A 20,183-nucleotide genomic window follows, 5' to 3' on the forward strand; every position below is an offset into this window, starting at 1 on the left:
CAGAACAGTTGATGAATACTACTTCATTATTCATTAATTTGCATTATTTATTTTGTAAGTTATAGTAATTTTATGTCCTTACATTGTACTAGTGTTGCAAAACAACAAATTTTGTGTCAAATAAGACAGTAATAATAAACCTGATACTGATTCTGACAAGCTTATGTTACCTGTTGCAGAAGTCTGTTGATTTTCATTCTCTTATTTATTTCCTCTTTTCCCTGCAAGTTATTTTCCCTTAAGTGACTATATGATTCTCTTTTGAAAGGCTCAGTAACTCACAGTGGTTCATGGTTATTTTGAGATTGATTGAATATCATAGTCCTTTTTAGGTCTTGACTAGCAGCACAACTTGAGTAGGAATAGCATGTACTGTCCACATAAAGTGAGGATGATTGATAACTGTTTTTGAAAAGCTGGGCAGAAAGGTGTGGAACGTTCAGCCTGTTAATCTAACTGTAATTCTTGTTGTGAGTTACAGTAAGAATTACCACTTGCTGTAATTCTCGTGAGTTTAGCAACTCTTTGGAAGTTGTGTAGAAATGAGTCTACAATGTATATCTTACAACAATCTTACTGATTATTAATGTTATGTTAATTGTTTACAATTCTGGCAAATGATGATCTCCAGTAGTCAAATCTGAAGCCATAAAAAAAAGTGGTAAAGCATATGCTTGTAATCTTAGTGGCCCCCATGTGTTCCTATCACCTATCATTCTTCATAAGCTGATGATCCAGAACTCCTCTCTCTATGTTGAATAACACTTGGGGAAAACATTTGAAAGTGGCAAGGTGGGGATGTTTGTTGAAGATTGCACAAATCCCATCTGCACGTCTATAGCAAATAAAGCAGATCATACGTGTATATGACAAGACCGAGACAACATTAAGTAATACAATAGACTGATAATTGGCAAATATTGCTTATGCCACAGAGTGCCAGTAATAGCTCCAATAAAAAAAAGTTCAACCTCCTACCCTTGACATTTATTGGCACTGTCATGGCTATGATCCCATCATCAATATTCTTGGAATTCATTATCATATACCAGGACCAGTTACGTAAATACTGCAGCTGCAAAAACAAATTGGAAGCTCAGCAAGTGAGTCCATTTCTGACATCACCAAGCATTTCCAATATCTGAAGACACATATCAGGATTATGATGAAATAGCCTCCACTTGCTTGGATGAATGCAGTTCCAGCAACACTCTGCATGTATCTTACCCCAATAATCACCCCAAGCATTCAATCCTTCTATCTCTGGCATAAGGTGGGTGCAGTGTGCACTATCCGCAAGACACATTACAGTTAAAGTAAAACTCTGGTAATCTGGCACTGTCAGGAGTTTGGTAGTAAAGCAGATTTTTTGAATATTGGATGTTACTGCTATTATTACCACCAAATATTTTGATTTTACTTTTTATATGATACACAATATTTTAATAAATTTTCCAGCAAACCTGGTAGTCATCGAGGGAATCTGGGTCAAATCAAGCTGAAACATACAAGAAGTTTGTGTTGTTGGCAAATTTATAGATGGCGTTTGAGCCATGGGTGTAGAGAGAGTAGAGCAGTGGACTAAGCACAGATCCTTGAGCTGTACCGCTTTTGTTTATCAGTGAGGAAGAGATGTTACTTCTGATCTGCACAGACTATGGTCTCCCAGTGAGTATCTGATTGCAGAGTGAGGTGTAGAGGCCTGGGTATTGGACCTTTTGATTAGAACTGAAAGTATGATTCTTTTGAATAATGAGCTGTAGTCAATAATATGATTGTGTTGAATGATGAGCTGTAATCAATAAAGAGCAGCTTGACATGAGATGTCCTGACATGCACTCACAGTAAGTGAAAGTTTATGCTGACAGCAAATAAAATAAATTTGCCTTGACATTTCCCCCATTACCCCCACTCAGTTGCTTTATCATCAAGGTCTGTGTGACAGTAGATTAAACAGTCTGACGTGGAAATATGTTTTCATTACAGTACACTTTATATTAACAGGAAGAACTAATGAAAATTCTGTTATAGAAATATGTATTACATGATGTACATGCAAGTAGCTAATTTATTCAAATAAGATTAACTATATATTTGGATATATTAATTACATTACATATTTAGAAATATAGAAAATCAGACCCATACTGAGGCAGAACTGAAAAATAATTTGCAGTTTTTCCCTCAGTATGTCCATAATCAATTTTTAAAAATAAAGCTTTAAACTTAGTTACAAATCATAAACATGAGAAAGTCTGGAGATGCTGGAAATCCAAAGCAATACACACAAAATGCTGGAGGAACTTATCAGGTCAGGCAGCGTGGAAATGAATAAACAATGGAATGTTTCGGGTCAAGACCCTTTTTCAGGATTGAGAAGGAAGAGGGAAAGGTGCCAGAATAAAAAAAAGTGGGCAGTGGAGAAGGAGGCTAGCTAGAAGGCAGTAGGTCAAACCAGTTTGGTGGGAAAGATCAAGGGCTGGAGAAGAATGAATCTGATAGGAAAGGAGAGTGAACCATAGGAGAAAAGGAAGGAGAAGGGGACCTGGGGTAAGGTGAGAAGAGGTGAAAGGTCAGAGTGGGGTTGGTGAGACCCAATGTAACTTGAGGGACTGTTTCGTCGAACACTTCCGCTCCATCCACCACAAGCGGAACCTCCTAGCGGTCAAACATTTTAATTTTGATTCCCATTCACATTTTGACATGTCAGTCCATAGCCTCCTCTTGTGCCAAGATTAGGCCACCCCTAGGGTGGAGAAGCAACACCTTGTATTCCATCTGGGTAGCCTCCAACCTGATGGAATGAATATTGATTACTCCTTCCAGTAAAAACATTCCCACCCCTCCTCTATTCCCCACTGACCTTCACTTCTTCTCACCTAATTATCACTTCCCCCTTGGTCCCTTCCACCTTCCCTTTCCCATATGGTCCACTCTCCTCTCCTATAAGATTCCTTCTTTTCAAGTCCTTGACCTTTCCCACCCAGCTGGCTTCACCTAGCATCTTCCAGCCAGCCTCCTTCCACTCCCCCCACCTTTTTATTCTGGTGTCTTCCCCCTTCCTTCTCAGTCCTGAAGAAGGGTCTTGGCCCAGACGTTGACAGCTTATTAATTTCCATTGATACTGCCTGACCTGCTGCGTTCTTCCAGTATTTTTTGTGTGTAGCTGAGTTAGAAAGGACAGGTGATAAGCTAAAATTAATTGCCTAGTGATTTCAATCATCAGATATACAATATAACAGCATTTTGAAGAGGCTACAGTGAAGGTTGAAATTTGTTGAATAATTACATGGTCTAGTGGCAAGCATTGTGATTTAATGCTGATAAGGCAAGAATAATGGCATAATTATGTTCAATATTGAATACCAGAATACTCAATTTTTATTTTAGGATATCCCCAGGGCAGTTTTGTCACCACTGCCAACTTGTTGTGTTGATTAAGTAGTGGGAGATTGAGGAAAAACAACGAGTTATTCAACCTCGGGATTACTTCTCAGAAGCTAAATCAGCAAAATGTATCACAAACACGAGAAAATCTGCAGATGCTGGAAATTCAAAATAACACGCATGACTGGAGAGGAAGATGAGAAGTCAGAGTAAGAAGATAGGGTGAGGGAAAGAAGACGTACAAAGTGATAGGTGAAACCAGGAGAGGGGGAGGGGTTGAAGTAAAGAGCTGGGAAGTTGTTTGGTGAAAGTGATAAAAGGCTGGAGAAAAAGGAGTCTGGTAGGAGAGGAGTCTATGGAAGAAAGGGAAGGGGGAGGAGCACCAGAGGGAGGTGATGGGCAGGTAAGGAGCTAAGATGAGAGAGGTTAACAGGACTAGGGATTGGAGGGAGGGGATTACAGGAAGTCCAAGAAATTGGTGTTCATGCCATCAGGTTGGAGGCTACCCAGACAGAATATAAGGTGTTGTTCCTCCAACCGGAGTGTGGGATTGTGGCAGTAGAGGAGGCCATGGATTAACATAGCAAATGATATAGAGCTTTTCAGTTAGATAGTCATAATATTTATTCTGATACTGGATCTGCAACTGTTTTTTTTAAAAAACGAAGTCATTAACCCAAGTTGCAGATGGAATTGTATTATTGGTCAATTGTGTGCGTGTGTTGAAGTGCTTGGTAACAGATTATTTTGCCAGCATTTTAAGTGTTGAGAGCTAACATACTGAATGTGCAAAGAAGAGAGGGGAAAAAATAACCCTGGAAAGAACTACATTCTTTTTATCTCTTGTAATTAAATACCAGCAATTAATAGAATGCAAAAAAAATCTCTCTTGCAGAAACTTAGTTTAAAGAGAAAAAATTCATGACCTTTGCTAATCAAGTCTCAATGTTTCAAAAGCTGAAAGTAATGTCTTTTTTGAGCGATAGAGGAGAATGTCATCAGATATGTTCGTCAATCCAGACAGATAATAATGACAGGTTCCTGTCTATGAAACCACAAGCTATGAATACAAATACAATGTGTTTCACCAGATTTTTTAAAATCATAAGAAAAGTTCTTCAAGTGGGTCCTATGTGGTGAGTTCAGGGACTAAAGTTGAACACTCTGGAGTTCCTTCTGCAACATACCACACTTCAGTGTGCTGACCAACCAACGTCTTGGGCCTACATGGAAAAGAAATTAAAATGTCATTTGAATAGAATCTATTTTTATTAATCCTCGTAATGCATATTACAGAATGAAACATTACCCCCAATCTTTTTCTTCAACTTCCACCTCTTCTGAGCTGATGTGAGAAAACAAAACAAAAACAATGAAGCTGGGAGTATTCTGTCCTTACAGCTAGCCACTATTAAAGGTATTCACAGAACAATTTTCATTTTGTTCATGTGGGGATTACAGTATTTTGCTTTTGCTTTACTTCCTTTGCTGTTGGAATAACCAAGGCTTACAATCTCATGATATGGGAAATTATTGATACACATCTGTTGTTACATTTTGGGGGGACACTTTATCACCACTGTTGTTTGTGACATATTAAAAAGCTTTTAGAAATGTTTACTTTCTTTGGATCTTACTCACTTACCATTGACTTGCATCTGATGTAGACAGTTGTCCTGCATCCAGCTCTCCATTGGCATTGCAAAAATGGTGGCCAGGTAGAGTTAAAGAATGCTTGTTATCTACCCTTTCACATCTTTGAACTAACTACAGAGGACTGAAAGTGTCTTATCAGATATGGATTTCTATTCATTTCATTACCCAGTTATACATCAAATCTGATAATTTGCATAATATTTTTACCTGTTGTATCCAGAGACATAGTAATAATCAGAGATAAAACTCTGGTCAGCTTTACTCAGTTCTGCTTTCAGTCTTGAGGAATAGAATTTAAATTCCATGTCAGTAACGAACCCCCAAAGAATTTCACAAAAACATACATCTCTGGGATCTCAATGAAATAAACCTGTTGGTATAAAAGAAAATTAGACATCACCAAGTAGAAATTAGAAATTTAATTTGATCAGGATCAATTATTTAATGTGCTAAGAAGAATCCCTATCTTAAATATTCATTATTTTCTTCATATTCTACACCACAAAATTGCAGGTTCTGGGTTTGAGTGTCTAATCCAGCACTGATGTTGAGTACAAGACTGTTGTTGCAACACCGCTTAAGCAGTCAATTTATCTCACTCCTGTATGCCCTCTCCACAAAAAGCATCAAGGGTAAAGCTTGTCTCTTTTGCTACTCCTGTACATTCCCAAGCAGTACTGCCAGCATTCAGGAGTGAATAAAATCTGTCCTTTCAGAAGTATTAAGATAAGAAAATTTACAAGTTTGAAATAGTATAAAGATTCCACCTAAAGCTTTTCATTTCACCTCAGTATGTGTGACAATAATAAACCAATTGCCAGAATAATTAAAAAGAGATTGACTATGCTCGAAACTAGTTTGTTTTAAGGTTACACAAACAGCTTTAGTGCCTGGATAGATGCATTGTAGCTGTGACAATTCAGTAATAACTTATTAAGCAAATAGTTTGCTGTCATTGTGTGATGCAGTAGGTGTTGATTTATGAAACTTTAGTGACTAATTAAGAAATAAATCAAAAATTGATGGGGCTTTGGGTTAATTGATTTCCATACCCCTGAAGATGGATGAAATTGCTAAAATATGTTAGGCAGATGTATTTTTTTGTCTGTTGGCCCCATTTCAAAATTTTGTTTGCAAAATAGAGGTGGTTTCACACAAGCAATGTGTATATAATGTGACAGCCACATGAAGAGTGATATTCATTCAACTTCAGAGTATATTGGTACCTCACCTTTCAGTGCTGAGTAATATTTTGTAAAAAAGGCAAAGGTTAAAAAGATGCAGCAAACATAACTTATGTCCAAACTATATTTTTATATGAAATTTGGACTAGGTAGTTACTCACATCAGGGTCAATGGGTGTCGGAGGGTTTTCTTGATAAGCCACTGGCAACAGGAGGTGGACAATGTAATTCTTCATTTCCATTATTCTTTCACTTTCAGGTATCTTAAGCAGAACAGGAGCTGCCAAGTTAATTTTCTTGCCTGTGTTTAAATAATTCTGTTACTATTTTTTTCATACTGGATATCCGTGAGATCTATCCTGATCTCTGCTTGACAGAACATTGGGAGAGTTCCTGGATGGGTAATATGAATGCTGAAGATACAGTTGCAGACAAGAAACTTTATACAGTACTGTGTTAACAACTGACTGTCTGCTGCACACCTCATGATCCAAAGCACAACTGAGATAAATAGAATGGAACATAAAGTTAAATCAGGCAGTAATGTTCCTGACAACACACATAAAATGCTGGAGAAACTCAGAAGGCCAGGCAGCATCTGTGGAAAAGAGTACAGTTGACGTTTTGGGCCTAGATCCTTCAGCGGGACTTTGTTAGTAATGGTCCTGATATATTATGAATTTAACATGGTTTATGTGATGCAGATATTAGAGGCAAAACCCATGTTACTTGCTCATCCATAATTGTTCCTGGGCAAATAAACTTGCAACGTTATTTTAGAATACTTTTAGAAGTCAATAACATTATTTCAGTTTTCCGGTCATATAGGCCAGGCCAGGTAAGAATGGTAAATTATCTTCCTCAAGGGAAGTGAACTGGACTGTTTTTACATCAATCCAGTGAACTCCTGCTTGTCATTATTGATACTGGCCGGCTGGTGGTGTAGCGCTGGACTCTGGAGCGAAAGGTCCCGAGTTTGAATCCAGCCAGCTCCCTTGCACACTTTCCATCCATGCTGGGTTGAGCGTCGAGCAACTCAACCTCGTTAAAACAACACTGGAGAATGCTACAGGAATGCAACATGATGAGTAATCACCAAAAAGATTGATGCAAAACGCTTGTTGTGATGGCGCCCCAATGATTCCACCAGGAGTTAAGGGCATTCCTCTTCTTCTTCTATTATTGATACTAATTTAATAATTTTATTAATCCTGTTTTACGTAATTATTCAAATTGCCTAATGATTACCCGGCTGCCATGCTAGGATTCAACCTCCGATCTCAATAGTCCAGCATTGTAATGCTTGTCCAGTGCTGTAGTCACAGTGCTGCTTACCCACTGACCATACCTTCCAATTGCTAGATGTTTAATATCTTCAGCAGCCACAATGTCCTCTGTCTACCTAATTTTTGCATTTTGTTGCAGCCCAATTCTCTTACCCTGATTGAGACTTAATTCAAAGTATTTTTGTATTCCATCAATGGTTTGGTTTATAGTACTTGAAATTTCATATACAAAGCCCAGCCCCCTATCTTAAGGATTTTTCAAGTGTTTGAGAAGACTGTTTACTACCAGGCTTAAATACATAACACCTCTCCCTGCTTAGCTTTACAGAATGTATCTCAACTTATATACATATATTCCTGGAAAGGGGATCAATTTGCTTGGCAGCTGAGACAAGGCTGTGAAGCAGACTCAGGTCCTGGAGACCTCTTCATTGGTGGTTGTAGGAGTTGACTCTGGGACTGCAGGTAGTGGTTCTGACAGCTGTGGCCACCTTTCTTCTGGTTGTGTTGGCATCCTGAACAGTGCTTGGCTAACTTCACTGGATGAGGTGGATCATAATGTGTGAGCACAGTGTCTGACATCGCTATTTCCTTTGCCTTTTGGTAAGCTACTTCACACTGCTTTGTCCATTGATATTTCTTCCTGATCAGTAGTATTGAGTTCAAGGAGACACAGTAGCTTGGTTTGGCAGGAACCTTTAATACTAATTGACAAATCCTAAAAATTACCACAACTGTGACATGTCCTTTGCCCTTGGGACATCCAGCACTGCTTGAATTATCTCAGCATACTTGTGCGTCAATAGTGTGACCATGGCAAGTGATGCTTGGTTTAAAGGTTGTTGCATCATGCTGTAAACCCACAATCTCCTAATTTTTTAACATTGTCTTGAGATTTTGGAGATGTTCCTTGTCATCCTGGGTAAAAATAATGTCATGCAGGTAACACTGATTGCCTGGACAGTCTTGCAGCACGAGGTCCATAGCTTTCTGCCAGAGTGCAAGTGCAGATGCTACTCCAAAACTAAGCCTGTTATCATGATAAAGCCCTTTGTGAGTGTTTATCTTGAGAAACACTTTGAACTCTTCTTCCATCTCCATCTGTAGGTAGGCCTCAGCTAAGCACATTTCTTGAAGTGTTTCCCTCCAGAAAGGTTTGCAAAGACATCCCCTATCCTGGGCAGAGGGTGTTGATCTGCTTTCAGTATTAGGATGATGGTGACCTTAAAATCACCACAGATCCTGACAGAACAATTCTTTTTGGCCGCTGGGATGACTGGCATTGCCCATGCGCTTCACTCAACCTTGGAAAGAATTCCTTCGCCATCCATACAATCTAGCTCACTGGCTAGTCTATCATGGATAGTGTATGGAACCAGATGGGCTTTGTAAAACTTGAGAGAGGCATTTTATCCTTGATATATTTCAGTTTTCCAAATGCCATCCCTGAACACTGCTGTGGCATCACCCAGTACTTTTCTTAATTCACTTTCAGTTGACTCTCTTGAAGGGGATGTGGCGTGCAAATGGTGGATGGATTTCCAATCAAGTTGCAGTTATTTTAGCTAAATACGACTCCATAATGTTGGCCCTCCTGTTCTTATCACATACAAGCCCAATGTGGCTTATTGGTTGCTGTCTTTCACTGTTACGAATGTCATTCCCACAGAGCTTACCTTTTCTCCAGTATAAGTTCTGAGTTGGATATCTGAAGGCATCAGTTCAGTATCTTTGAAATGCCATTCAAAGTCATTTTTTGGAATGACTGAAACAGCAAAGCTAGTGCCCAATTCAATTTTAATTTTTTTTCTTTCATTTCTGGTGTAAGCCATATTGCTTGTCAAAAGTTAGTTTTTCCATTGTAAATGTCAAGGCTACTTGTGTTACTCTCATCATTATCAGATTTTTCATCAACAACATGCAGATTAGTGCCATTTTTGAAACTGCAACTGACTTTTTATCTTTTCCTCTTTTCTATGCTGTCCACTTATTTTTATCTTTGTATGTGCTCTTTGTATGTGTCCTACTTTTGCTTTTTCTGTAAGTTTCACCCTTAGATCTGTATTGGTCTGGTGTATGTGAGCCCCTACTACAATGGTAACGCAGTTTGTTTGGCCAGGCAGGTTTCTGTTTGGTTCTAAATGTTTCTGCATTACTTTCATGATATGAACAAGCCTTCAATATATTTTGTTAACCAAGGTTTCATGAATTTACCATTTTGCTTTTTACTATTACATGCTGACTGTCTCACCAACTCACTTTAAAACACTTCCCATTTATCAGATAACATTGACTTCTCTAACTTCTATTAATGCCCCTCTTCCCCTTCTTACCCCATCCCTGACATATTTAGTTGTTTGCCTGTTCTCCATCTCCCTCTGGTGCTCCCCCCCTTTCTTTCTCCTGAGGCCTCCCGTCCCATGATCCTTTCCCTTCTCCAGCTCTGTATCACTTTCGCCAATCACCTTTCCAGCTCTTAGCTTCATCCCACCCCCTCCGGTCTGCTCCTATCATTTCGCATTTCCCCCTCCCCCTCTACTTTCAAATCCTTTCAGTTAGTCTTGACGAAGGGTCTCGGCCTGAAACGTCGACATCGCTTCTCCCTATAGATGCTGCCTAGCCTGCTGTGTTCTACCAGCATTTTGTGTGTGTTGCTGTTTTAATTTCCAGCATCTGCAGATTTCCTTGTGTTTGCCATTTATCAGATGGTGCTTTCACCTCCCAATCTACCTCTCCCTAGTCCTCTTTTACTTTATTGAAATCCACCTTTCCCAATTTGGAGTCCTGACTAGAGGACCAACTTTAACTTTTTCCATGACTGTCTTGAATTTACCGAGCTATGGTCACTGTTCCACAGGGTTCCTGTTTAGACACTTCAATCACACATCCATCCACTTTCCCTAAGATAAAGACCAATTTCTCTGACAGATTGATTTCCCTACAAAAGGCTGTATATTTCTATTAGATGACCAGTTAGATTTGTTTCCTCGAACACTGACCGTACAATAAAATGAAGTCTTCCTAAGAATGATAGATTGAAATTAAATGTTCTAACATTTCACTTTCTCTTCTTTTTATTAATCTAATATGATAAATAATTTTCAAAGCTTTACACTCAATGACCACTTTATTAGGTACATCTGAACACCTACTCGTTAATGCAAGTATCTCATCAGCCAATAATGTGGTAGCAACTCAATGCATAAAAGCTTGCAGACATTGTCAAGAGGCTCAGTTGTTGTTCAGACCAAATATCAAAGTGAGGAAGAATTATGATCTAAGTGACTCTGACTGTAAAATTGTTGTTGGTGTCAGAGGGGGTGGCTTGCGAAACCGTTGATCTGGGATTTTCATGCACACCGGTCTCTAGTCTAGGTTTTATAGAGAATGGTACAAAAAGCTAAAAGAAACACCCAATGCCCAGCAGTTCTGTGGGCGAAAGCACCTTATTAATGAGAGTGGTCAGTGGAGAATGGCCAGACTGGATTAAGCTGCCAGGAGTCAACAGTAACTCAAATGACTACATGTTATAACAGTGATATGCAGAGGAGCATCTATGAATGCACGACATGTTGAACCATGAAGTGGATGGGCTATAGCAGCAGACCTTGATCACACACTCAGTGGCAACTTTATTAGGTACAAGAGGTACTTAATAAAGTGGCCAGTGAAGGTATTTTAATTTTATATTCATAAAACACCAACCCAATTTGTTATACCTGTATTTTCAGTAACTAATTTTTATTTAATATTCTTTTCCAATTTTTAATACTCCAGCCTCTGCCCTATAGGTTTACAGTTCTGCATCATGGTTTCATTATTTGCTGCTATGTGTTGGCGCTGGCCAAGTGGATAAGGCGTTCATCTAGTGATTCTGAAGGTCGCTAGTTCGAGCCTTGGCTGAGGCTGCGTGTGTGTCCTTGAGCAAGGCACTTAACCACACATTGTTCTGCAACGACACTGGTGTCAAGCTGTATGGGTCCTAATGCCCTTCCCTTGGACAACATCGGTGGCGTGGAGAGGGGAGACTTGCAGCTTGGGCAACTGCCAGTCTTCCATATATATAAAAAAAACCTTGCCCAGGCTTGTGCCCTGGAAACTTTCCAAGCCCTACATTTGCTGCTATCTTTACTGGCAATTCTGCAACCTTTCCTGCATCTCTCTGACTCTACTTTTTCTTTGCTGTTTTAATAGTCTCTTCGGAAGTCTTTTCAGAGTGCATTTATAGATTTAGTTCCATGCTATTTAATAGCCTAACAAGTTCCCTCCCATCTGCCACTATTCTAACCTTACTCTTAAAAGTTTACCATTGTTGAGCTTGCATCCTAGGAGGTATTGCTCCATTTTGATAGGCTACCCATGTACTGAGTCATTATCCACTGCCTTTGGCCCACAGCACCATAATAGCCCCTATCAAAGTCACAGGTTACATTTTCTGGTATTGTAATCATACAAATTGTAATTTGTATGGAAGTCCAGATAAAAAATTTAAGGCAATGACAACATGAAAATGTGAACAGAACAATTTGACCCACTTGTAAAGATGCACGTTGGCACAACTAGTTGGGTTTAATGTGTTCTGTGTTGTTACTTTTATATATTTCCATGCATGACCTTCAGGGTTACTGAAATTACCATATTTGAATATCACTTCCTTTTTTTTTGTAACTGGTTATATTGTCTGCAAAAAACAAAAATACAACTGCAGATGCTGTGGATCAAAGAATACGTACACGACGCTGGAAGAACTCAGCAGGTCAGGCAGCATCCGTGAGAAAAGAGTAGCCAACGTTTCGGGCCGAGACCCTTCATCAGGAATGGGGGGGGGGGGGGGGGGGGAAGAGAGGGCCGAAGCCCAGTAATAGAGATAGGGGAGGGGGAAGGGCTAGAGGCGCCAGGTGGAGAACCAATCAGAGGAAGGATAAAGGGGGGAGGGGATCCATTTTCCCTCTCGGCCCCAGTCTCCTGCCTTCTCCCCATATCCCTTGGCCTCCACAGTTGCCTGTGGCAACAAATTCCACAGATTCACCACTCTCTGACTTAAGAAATTCCTGCTCATCTCCATTCTAAAAGGATGCCCCTCTATCCTGTGGTTGTGTCCTCTGGTCTTATACTCTCCCACCATCAGAAATATTCTCTCCACATCCAGTCTATCAAGGCCTTATCACAAAGGCTACTTACTTTCATCTTGCTCTTCCACTCCTACTTCAACAATAAGGCTTAAAACAGGCCTTTCACCCTTCACATATCATGTTGTTCATATGCTGGTGATTACATATTCTTAATGACTGTTGTGTTCCCCAAGATCATTACACCATTCTTCCTAACCTTATACATCTCCTAAATGTAAGATTGCTATCACTACTTGTCTCTATGATCTCGTACACAAACTCTGTTTATTTTTAAACTTTAATTGCAGTCAGTTGTGAAATGTTTCTTTCTGTTTCTCAAACTGTTCTTGGCCCTGGCTTCATTGTAAATTTACAAAATACTATAAAGGTTACAATTCTGAAATATAGGAGAGAATGCCAGAAATACTCAGCAGGTCAGGCAGCATCAGCAAACAGAAAAAATTGTTAATGTTTCAAGTCTGTGATCTTATATTCCTTTCCCTCTACTCCTTTGATTCTTTACCTTCCTCTATTCCTTAAATATGAACCTTAACACTAACCTGTTTAATGTTTGCAGAATCTTGGCACAGCCTTTTGAAGTAATTGAGAAAAGATTTTAATGAGTATCACATGTGCAAACATTTTAAAAAAAAGGTTTGATTATTTTTAGCAATGTTGTGACTTCTGCTTGCTCGATTCCTATTGTGCCATGCATGCTTCGAGGCTGGGAGGATGAATAACTGGCAATCTTGTCTCATCTTTTATCTTCTCTGAAACTGATGCTAGGAAGACTAAAAATGACCTGAGTAGTAGTTATATTTTCCTTGGGAAAGGGGCATTATACTCCCAGTTTCTCGACCAAAGCTGAATAATTGGAAATTGGAGTAAATGCTGAGATATTACTTGTTGCTTAGGAGGAGGCTGTTTAACCCATTGGTTAAGAGAGCAATTCCATTATTTTCATTCCATCCCCCATAATTCTTTCTTTCATGTCATAATTCTTCCCTTAATTTCTTTTGCCACATACCTACTCTACAGGTTATTTTATAGTAGTATTTAATCCACGAGCATGTGTTTAATATGTGAGAGAACACTCCTCGGGAATACCCATGTGGTTACAGGGAGAATGTGCAAAGTCTGAGCAGACAATACCTAGATCAGATTCAAACCCAAGTCTTTAGATTTTTAGATAAGCAATGGATTTTTAATTTTTGGTGAGAGGAAATGTTTAGTTTTAAAGTGTGTGATTTGGTGGTAATCTTGATTGTTACTGTTTAGCTGTTCATACCTTCTTCATTTTTGCCCTGGATATATTGAAAGAGTTTTGTAAATTCTTCATTGCTGGCAAATTCCATAAAAAAACTTGTTACGTTGGTTGCAATCCATGTTGATAAATTATAATGTCGAACCTGCATAAAAAGCAGCACAGAAAAAAACATTGATTACACTAAGAATTCTCCCCCATGTTGATCCAGATATATGTTTTAACTTCCACTACGCTAATTTATTACTTGTTGGCAGCATTCCTATTTTCTTTGTTATGTAAGTGGTAGGCTGAATGTAACTGAGTGCATCCGTCCACACTTGATTCTAATAGAACAGTTTTACTGTAGTACATCTTCCGATGGTTGCTCTTGTGCTGTCAGAGATAAAGTTTGAATTAAATTCAAATTCTGGTCCTATCCAGTGCAGTAGAATGGACCAATTGTATCAGTGGCATCATGAATTTACCATCTGTGATTATTTAGAGTGTTAAATAAATTCCCTAACAATTTCTTATTAGGTGTTTTGTAAAGTGGTTTAATATTGAAGATTTAATGAAGGATCATATTTAGAACCTGCCATCTCTTCTTTAATTTCTATTTATTTGGTGATAGTAACGTTTGTTTTGCTACAAGTCTTTGCATGGTGTGCATTCTATCAGTGCTTTCAAAAATTAAAAATTCTATAATCTCTGCTTCTCGCCTCATAACCTGAGTTTTCACAAATAAGATCATAATTAAAACATTTCTTTGCTTCTCCGCAGTGAACTGGTTGAGAGTTACTGCTCAAAGAAAACAAAACAATTAGAAATAAAGATAAGCAAATCATTCTTGATGTCAGTTTTTCTCTCATTGTACAATGTGTTAGGTAATGGTTACATTTTGACAGATCCATTAACTACCCTCAATCATAGCTTTCAAACCCTGCATTGTTCCAGCTCTCCCAATCTATGTAACCTTCTCCAATACTTAGAATTCTATAATCCACTTCCAGCCTTCTGCATTTCTTTTGCCGTACTAGGCTACTTACTGGCAGTTCGGTTTTCAGTTCCCGAGACAAGAAGGTTTGAAATTCTCTCTAAAACCCCATCTCTTACTCCCCGCTTATACCCACATTTTTGACTAGTCATTTAGTCATTGACCCCAATAATCTTTCTTTTGTGGCGTAGTGGTAAAATTGACAAACTCAAGTATTTTTCTCTAATGTTCTGCACCTCAGGATTTAATGTCAATAGTTGGGTAAGAGAATATACCATCAAATGGACAAGATGAGAAGTGTAGTTTTTTTTCAATATTGATAAATTATTATAATTTACTATGATTGTACATGGCATATTTAGATGGAGATGTAACAAAGATTTTTACTCCTCATGTATGTGAAGAATGTAAGAAATAAAGTCAATTCAATCCAATTTCAATGGGAGCATTATCAAGTAAAACTTACTGGATATAGAGCAGACACTTTCTTTGTTCTTCCCTAAGTCAGGTAATAATACCAATATCGGTAGCACCATCTGACTTGCTGTGGTCATCTAGAGGTATGGGCGTTATTTAATTGTATTTAGGAACTTGTTTTGATGTGCTACTTATTGCTTTGAATAATAGACACCATTTAGTTAAACATAGTCATACAGCACAACAATTCTACTCTGACCATGATACACCCATGTACACATTTTAGTTTTTGTTTCTCCTCACAATCCCAACGACACTCTCCCTTCTTCCTTTCCCGTTCCCCACATCAAAACTCACGTACACAGTGGCTGGTTAACCATCTAGCGTGTCTATGGAGTGTAGAAGGAAAGCAGAACACCTGGAGGAAACCACAGGTGACATACAAACACCAGGCAATATCAGTCACAGGAGAATGTTCAAACTTCACACAAGCATCACCTAGGTCAGATTGAACCTGGGTTGCTGGAGTTGTGGGGCTGCAACTCTACTACCTGTGGTTTTAGGCCATCCAACACGCAGAAACAGCTATTATGTTTTGTGTTTCCTTCGTGTATTACAGATTTAACACTGTCACATAGTAACCAGTTCGTAACTGCTGTATGATCCACAGAATAATGAAGATTACAGTCAGCCCTCCGTATCCGCGTGGGTTTGGTTCCGGGGCCACCCCGCGGATACCAAAATTCACGGATGCACAAATCCCTTATATAAAATGGCGTAGTATTTGCATATAACCTACGCACATCCTCCCGTACACTTTAAATCATCTTTAGATTACATAATACCTAATACAATGTAAATGCTATGTAAGTAGTTGTTATACCATATTGTTTAGGGAATAATGACAAGAAAAAACATGTACTGTACATGTTCAGTACAGACGCAACTATTGTAGCTCTTCAGCGAACCCTGAGCAGCGAGAGTGGCAAAAAGCGAAAATAGTTTTCAGCGTTTGTTTTGCAGCAAGCCGTTATAGAGGCAGTGCACACCCCAAGCAGAGAGTGGCAAAAAGCGAAAATAGTGTTCAGCATTTGTTTTGCTCTTAGCAAAACAAACACTCAGCATCTCAGCATCAAGCCGCCATAGCTTTGGACTGTGTGAGATTTTCGCTACAATTGACAGTGCTGCAATGATTGCAGAAAAGTATGGCTTTAATTTTGAAAGGTAACGTAGATTTAGGACAGATTTGCAGGATGTTTTGAGTGCTTACAAAGAAATATATGATAGAAAAGTGCGTGAACCTTCCAGTGTGCTGGTTGTCTTCCTGATTCTGGTAAGTGAAGCTACACTGTACATTCATTATTTCTACTTTATATAAGCTGTGTATTTATCACATCATTCCTGCTTTTACTATATGTTAGTGTTATTTTAGGTTTTATGTGTTATTTGGTATGATTTGGTAGGTTATTTTTTTGGGTCTGGGAATGCTCAAAAACCTCTACTTTAGGATAGTGGGGGAAACCTGTACAATGGAAATGCTATGTAAATAGCTGTTACACTGTATTGTTTAGGGAATAAGAAGCAAGAGAGAGAACTTACAGGTTTTTTTCGATCCCGATCCGCGGTTGGTTGAAACCGTGGATGCGGAACTCGCGGATATGGAGGGCCGACTGTATTTTGCCAATATCATACTTGTACTAATCAAACGTCCTATTTGTGTAACATCGAGGGTTTGTAATCTCCAAGACAATGTGCCTTACTTTGTGAAACAGTACATCTTGTAACTGGACAAAACCTGAATACTTTGGTTATATTTCACATTGATTTGCTTCCCAACTGTTTCCCAGCTTCCTGAGCTGCAATGTTACATAGGTGACCTCTGTTTTACAGTTGAGGGCATTTCTAGAACATGCTCCATATCACGATTTTTATGGAATGAAAAGCTGCATCCTCTGCACTGAGGTCAAAATATGCGAGTTGGATAAAAATAAATGTGTTAATTTATGTATTTGTTACCATTGAATTTCATGAGAGGATTTTTATAATGTGTCTGTGATATTTTGGTAGTGATTTGTGAATGCCAAAAGGGTAAATTTTCATGACCTGAACTGCTGTACCACAGGGGTTGTCTGAATTAACTCCTTTCGGCAGCATGCAGCTAGCTGTTCTTTAAGTGTGAATGTACGCAGTGATTTTGCCTGACTATTTGACCGCAAGGACAATATGCCTACCTGGACAATGTCATCCTGGGACATTATGCGGGTAGTGTCATCCTGTGATTTTTTTTTTGGAAGAGGTCAGCTGAAAGTGGTCAGGCATGTAATTCAGTACAATGTAGAAAATCAAATGGAGATGCACATTGTTCTGCTGATGAAGTCCTTTACTATTCTGGACTATGCGATCAGATTGAAATTAAATTTCACTCTCCCATTATACATCTTTATATAGTCTGTCTTCTGACCTGTTTGCGACTTCTATCAGATCAAATAACAGAAATAGGCACAGTCCCGTCCAGTACCTGAGAATAGATAAAAGTAAATAGAGGTAATTGAATATAGAGATATATTTGCATTTTCATTCTTCATTTTGATCATTTACTTTTGAGTATATTATTCAACATGAAATTATAAAAATGTCATAAAATACTTCAGTTTGTCTTTTCTGCAGGTATTCAAGGTACCTCAGTGATACAAATGAAATTTTAAATCAATTTGTTTAGTAATATTACCTCGTCACTAGGTGGCAGTGGAAGAAGTCAATAATTATTTTCTCTTGGGGGTGTGGACATGTCAGGTAATATAAGCAATTATTGTTTATTTTGTGTCTAATAGAAGCATTAGGCAAAGTAATAGGATAAAGGATCATCCCCTCAGGAGTTAGATGTGGAGGATATTTTATTCTCAGAGGTTGTGAAACATTTAAATTTCCCACTTCAGAGGGTCATTAAAGATTTTCAAGCATAAACTTCTTGGACTACAAGAGGATCAAGGGTTATGGGCTTTTAGCAGTAAAGTGGAATTAAGACCATGATCTTAATGACAGAGTACATTTCTGACCTTCCTTTTTCCATTGCTGCTGAAGCTGGCTTTATGGAAATTGACTGCTGTATCCTTGCATTACCAGGAGTTAGATTTCAAATATATTTCATTGGCTACATGAAAGGCACAAATGTTTTTTTGTATTACCCTTACTTGCTCATTGTTGCCATTACTTATCGGAGCCTTGATTCTTCACTTGTTCCTTTCCATGCTTTGGGGAGATTTTTATATTGATTGTTGCCAGAATTATGTGTCGAATAAACTCTTCTCTGGCTTTGAGATGGGTACAGGTATCAGTTTTAACCGACATTTTGATGATGTACTCTGCCATCTTCATCACAGATGATGCCTAGGCATGTCTAATCTGGTGGTCTATATTGTCTGTCCCTCCTGATCGGTTAGTCCTCATCTAATCAGGTTTCTGCAGTCCTACTGTGTTTACAATCAAATTCCTGTTCTTTGCCGAAGGTCTCGCTCCAAGTAAGAACTGAAATTTGATTGTAAGCAAGGTGGGACAGCAGAAACCTGATTGGATGAGGACTAACCAATCAGGAGGGATGGATGACCGGGGTATATATAGCACTGGACTAGACACCTAGGCATCATCCCTGATGAAGATGGCAGAGTTTGCCATTGAAACATCAGTTAAAGTATACTGTATACCTGTATCTGGCTGGAAGCCCAAGAAGTCTATACTCATTATATATGTCAGAAAAGCACGAGATCCTTTTTCAGAACTGTATGTTTTTGGCATATGTAATTTGGCTGGAATGGATCAATTTTTGTGCCATGTATTTTTACCAATTCTAATGGAAATAACTTAAGTTTCTGACAGCATTTTTTAACTGTTTCAACAATACAAGTGAAAATTGAAGATCTACAAACCCTCTCGGTTCACATGCCTTTGCTCTCAATACTTTTAACCAGAACTTTGAGTTTACATTGATTCAGATTGCAAACATTGTAACACTTGTTACTGTAGCATTACTCTCTAAAGTCTTTTTTGTTTATATGTATATATTAGTTGGTGCACAAGGTCTTCTTTCTCTTGATAATGCTGTTCCTTGAGAAAATAGAACAAATATCTTGACATTTTGTTAATTACTTTTTGTTGTTATTTGTAGAACAGTGTAACATATTCTCTGAAACAGTGTTTTGGTGAAAAATTAAAATCCTAAATGTCTGGTGATTACTTCCCCCAACCCTCCCCAACATTATTTCAATGAGAGGGCACTTCACTTGCACATATTGGCTGACATGGACCACCAACACCTCGCTTCTTGTAAAAAAAGGCACAATAAAGACTATTCTTCCTCAGAAAGCTGAAGCAGGCCAAACTCCCACAAAAGCTGTTGCTTAACTTCTACAGAAACACAATTGAAACCATCCTGACCAACAGCGCCACAGTGTGGTATGCCAGCTGCACAGCCACTGAGCGACAAAGCCGCTGACCTGCATCGCGTGGTGAAGGCGGCCCAGCGAATTGTCAGGATGGAGCTCCCAGGACTGGACACCATCTATTCCAGCAGATGCAGGAGGAAAGCAATCAACATAACCAGAGACACCACACACCCCGGCTACTCCCTGATTGACCCACTGCTGTCCTGCAAAAGTTCAGGACACTAAAAGCCAGAACAAATAGTCTGAGGAACAGCTTCTATCCCAGAGCTGTGGCCTCCATCACACTGCTCCCACAGAACAATGACTGAAACTGTGAGCACACACGTTCACGCACAGGGACTCAAATATTTGCACTAATGGCACTTTGTGCATTACTGTGAGATTCTGGTGCTACTGCAACTTATTTTCTGCTACTTATCTATTTAATACTGTTTTTCTATTACTGTCTTGTTTCTATCTACCG

At 38.8% G+C, this 20,183-nt stretch overlaps 1 protein-coding gene across 1 annotated transcript; it reads right to left on the minus strand.

Moving 5' to 3' along the window:
* Window positions 1-4,516: 4,516 nt before the first annotated feature.
* On the minus strand, window positions 4,517-18,650 carry LOC140739671 (heme-binding protein 2-like). Its single transcript, XM_073068043.1, is given in 9 exon segments — window positions 4,517-4,610; window positions 4,697-4,732; window positions 5,251-5,341; window positions 5,344-5,413; window positions 6,389-6,528; window positions 13,913-14,033; window positions 14,590-14,671; window positions 17,743-17,799; window positions 18,493-18,650. Coding segments are annotated over 9 exon segments (849 nt in total).
* Window positions 18,651-20,183: the final 1,533 nt, after the last annotated feature.

This window comes from Hemitrygon akajei, chromosome 16 (assembly GCF_048418815.1).
Source record: "Hemitrygon akajei chromosome 16, sHemAka1.3, whole genome shotgun sequence".
In the NCBI taxonomy this organism is placed as follows: Eukaryota; Metazoa; Chordata; class Chondrichthyes; order Myliobatiformes; family Dasyatidae; genus Hemitrygon; species Hemitrygon akajei.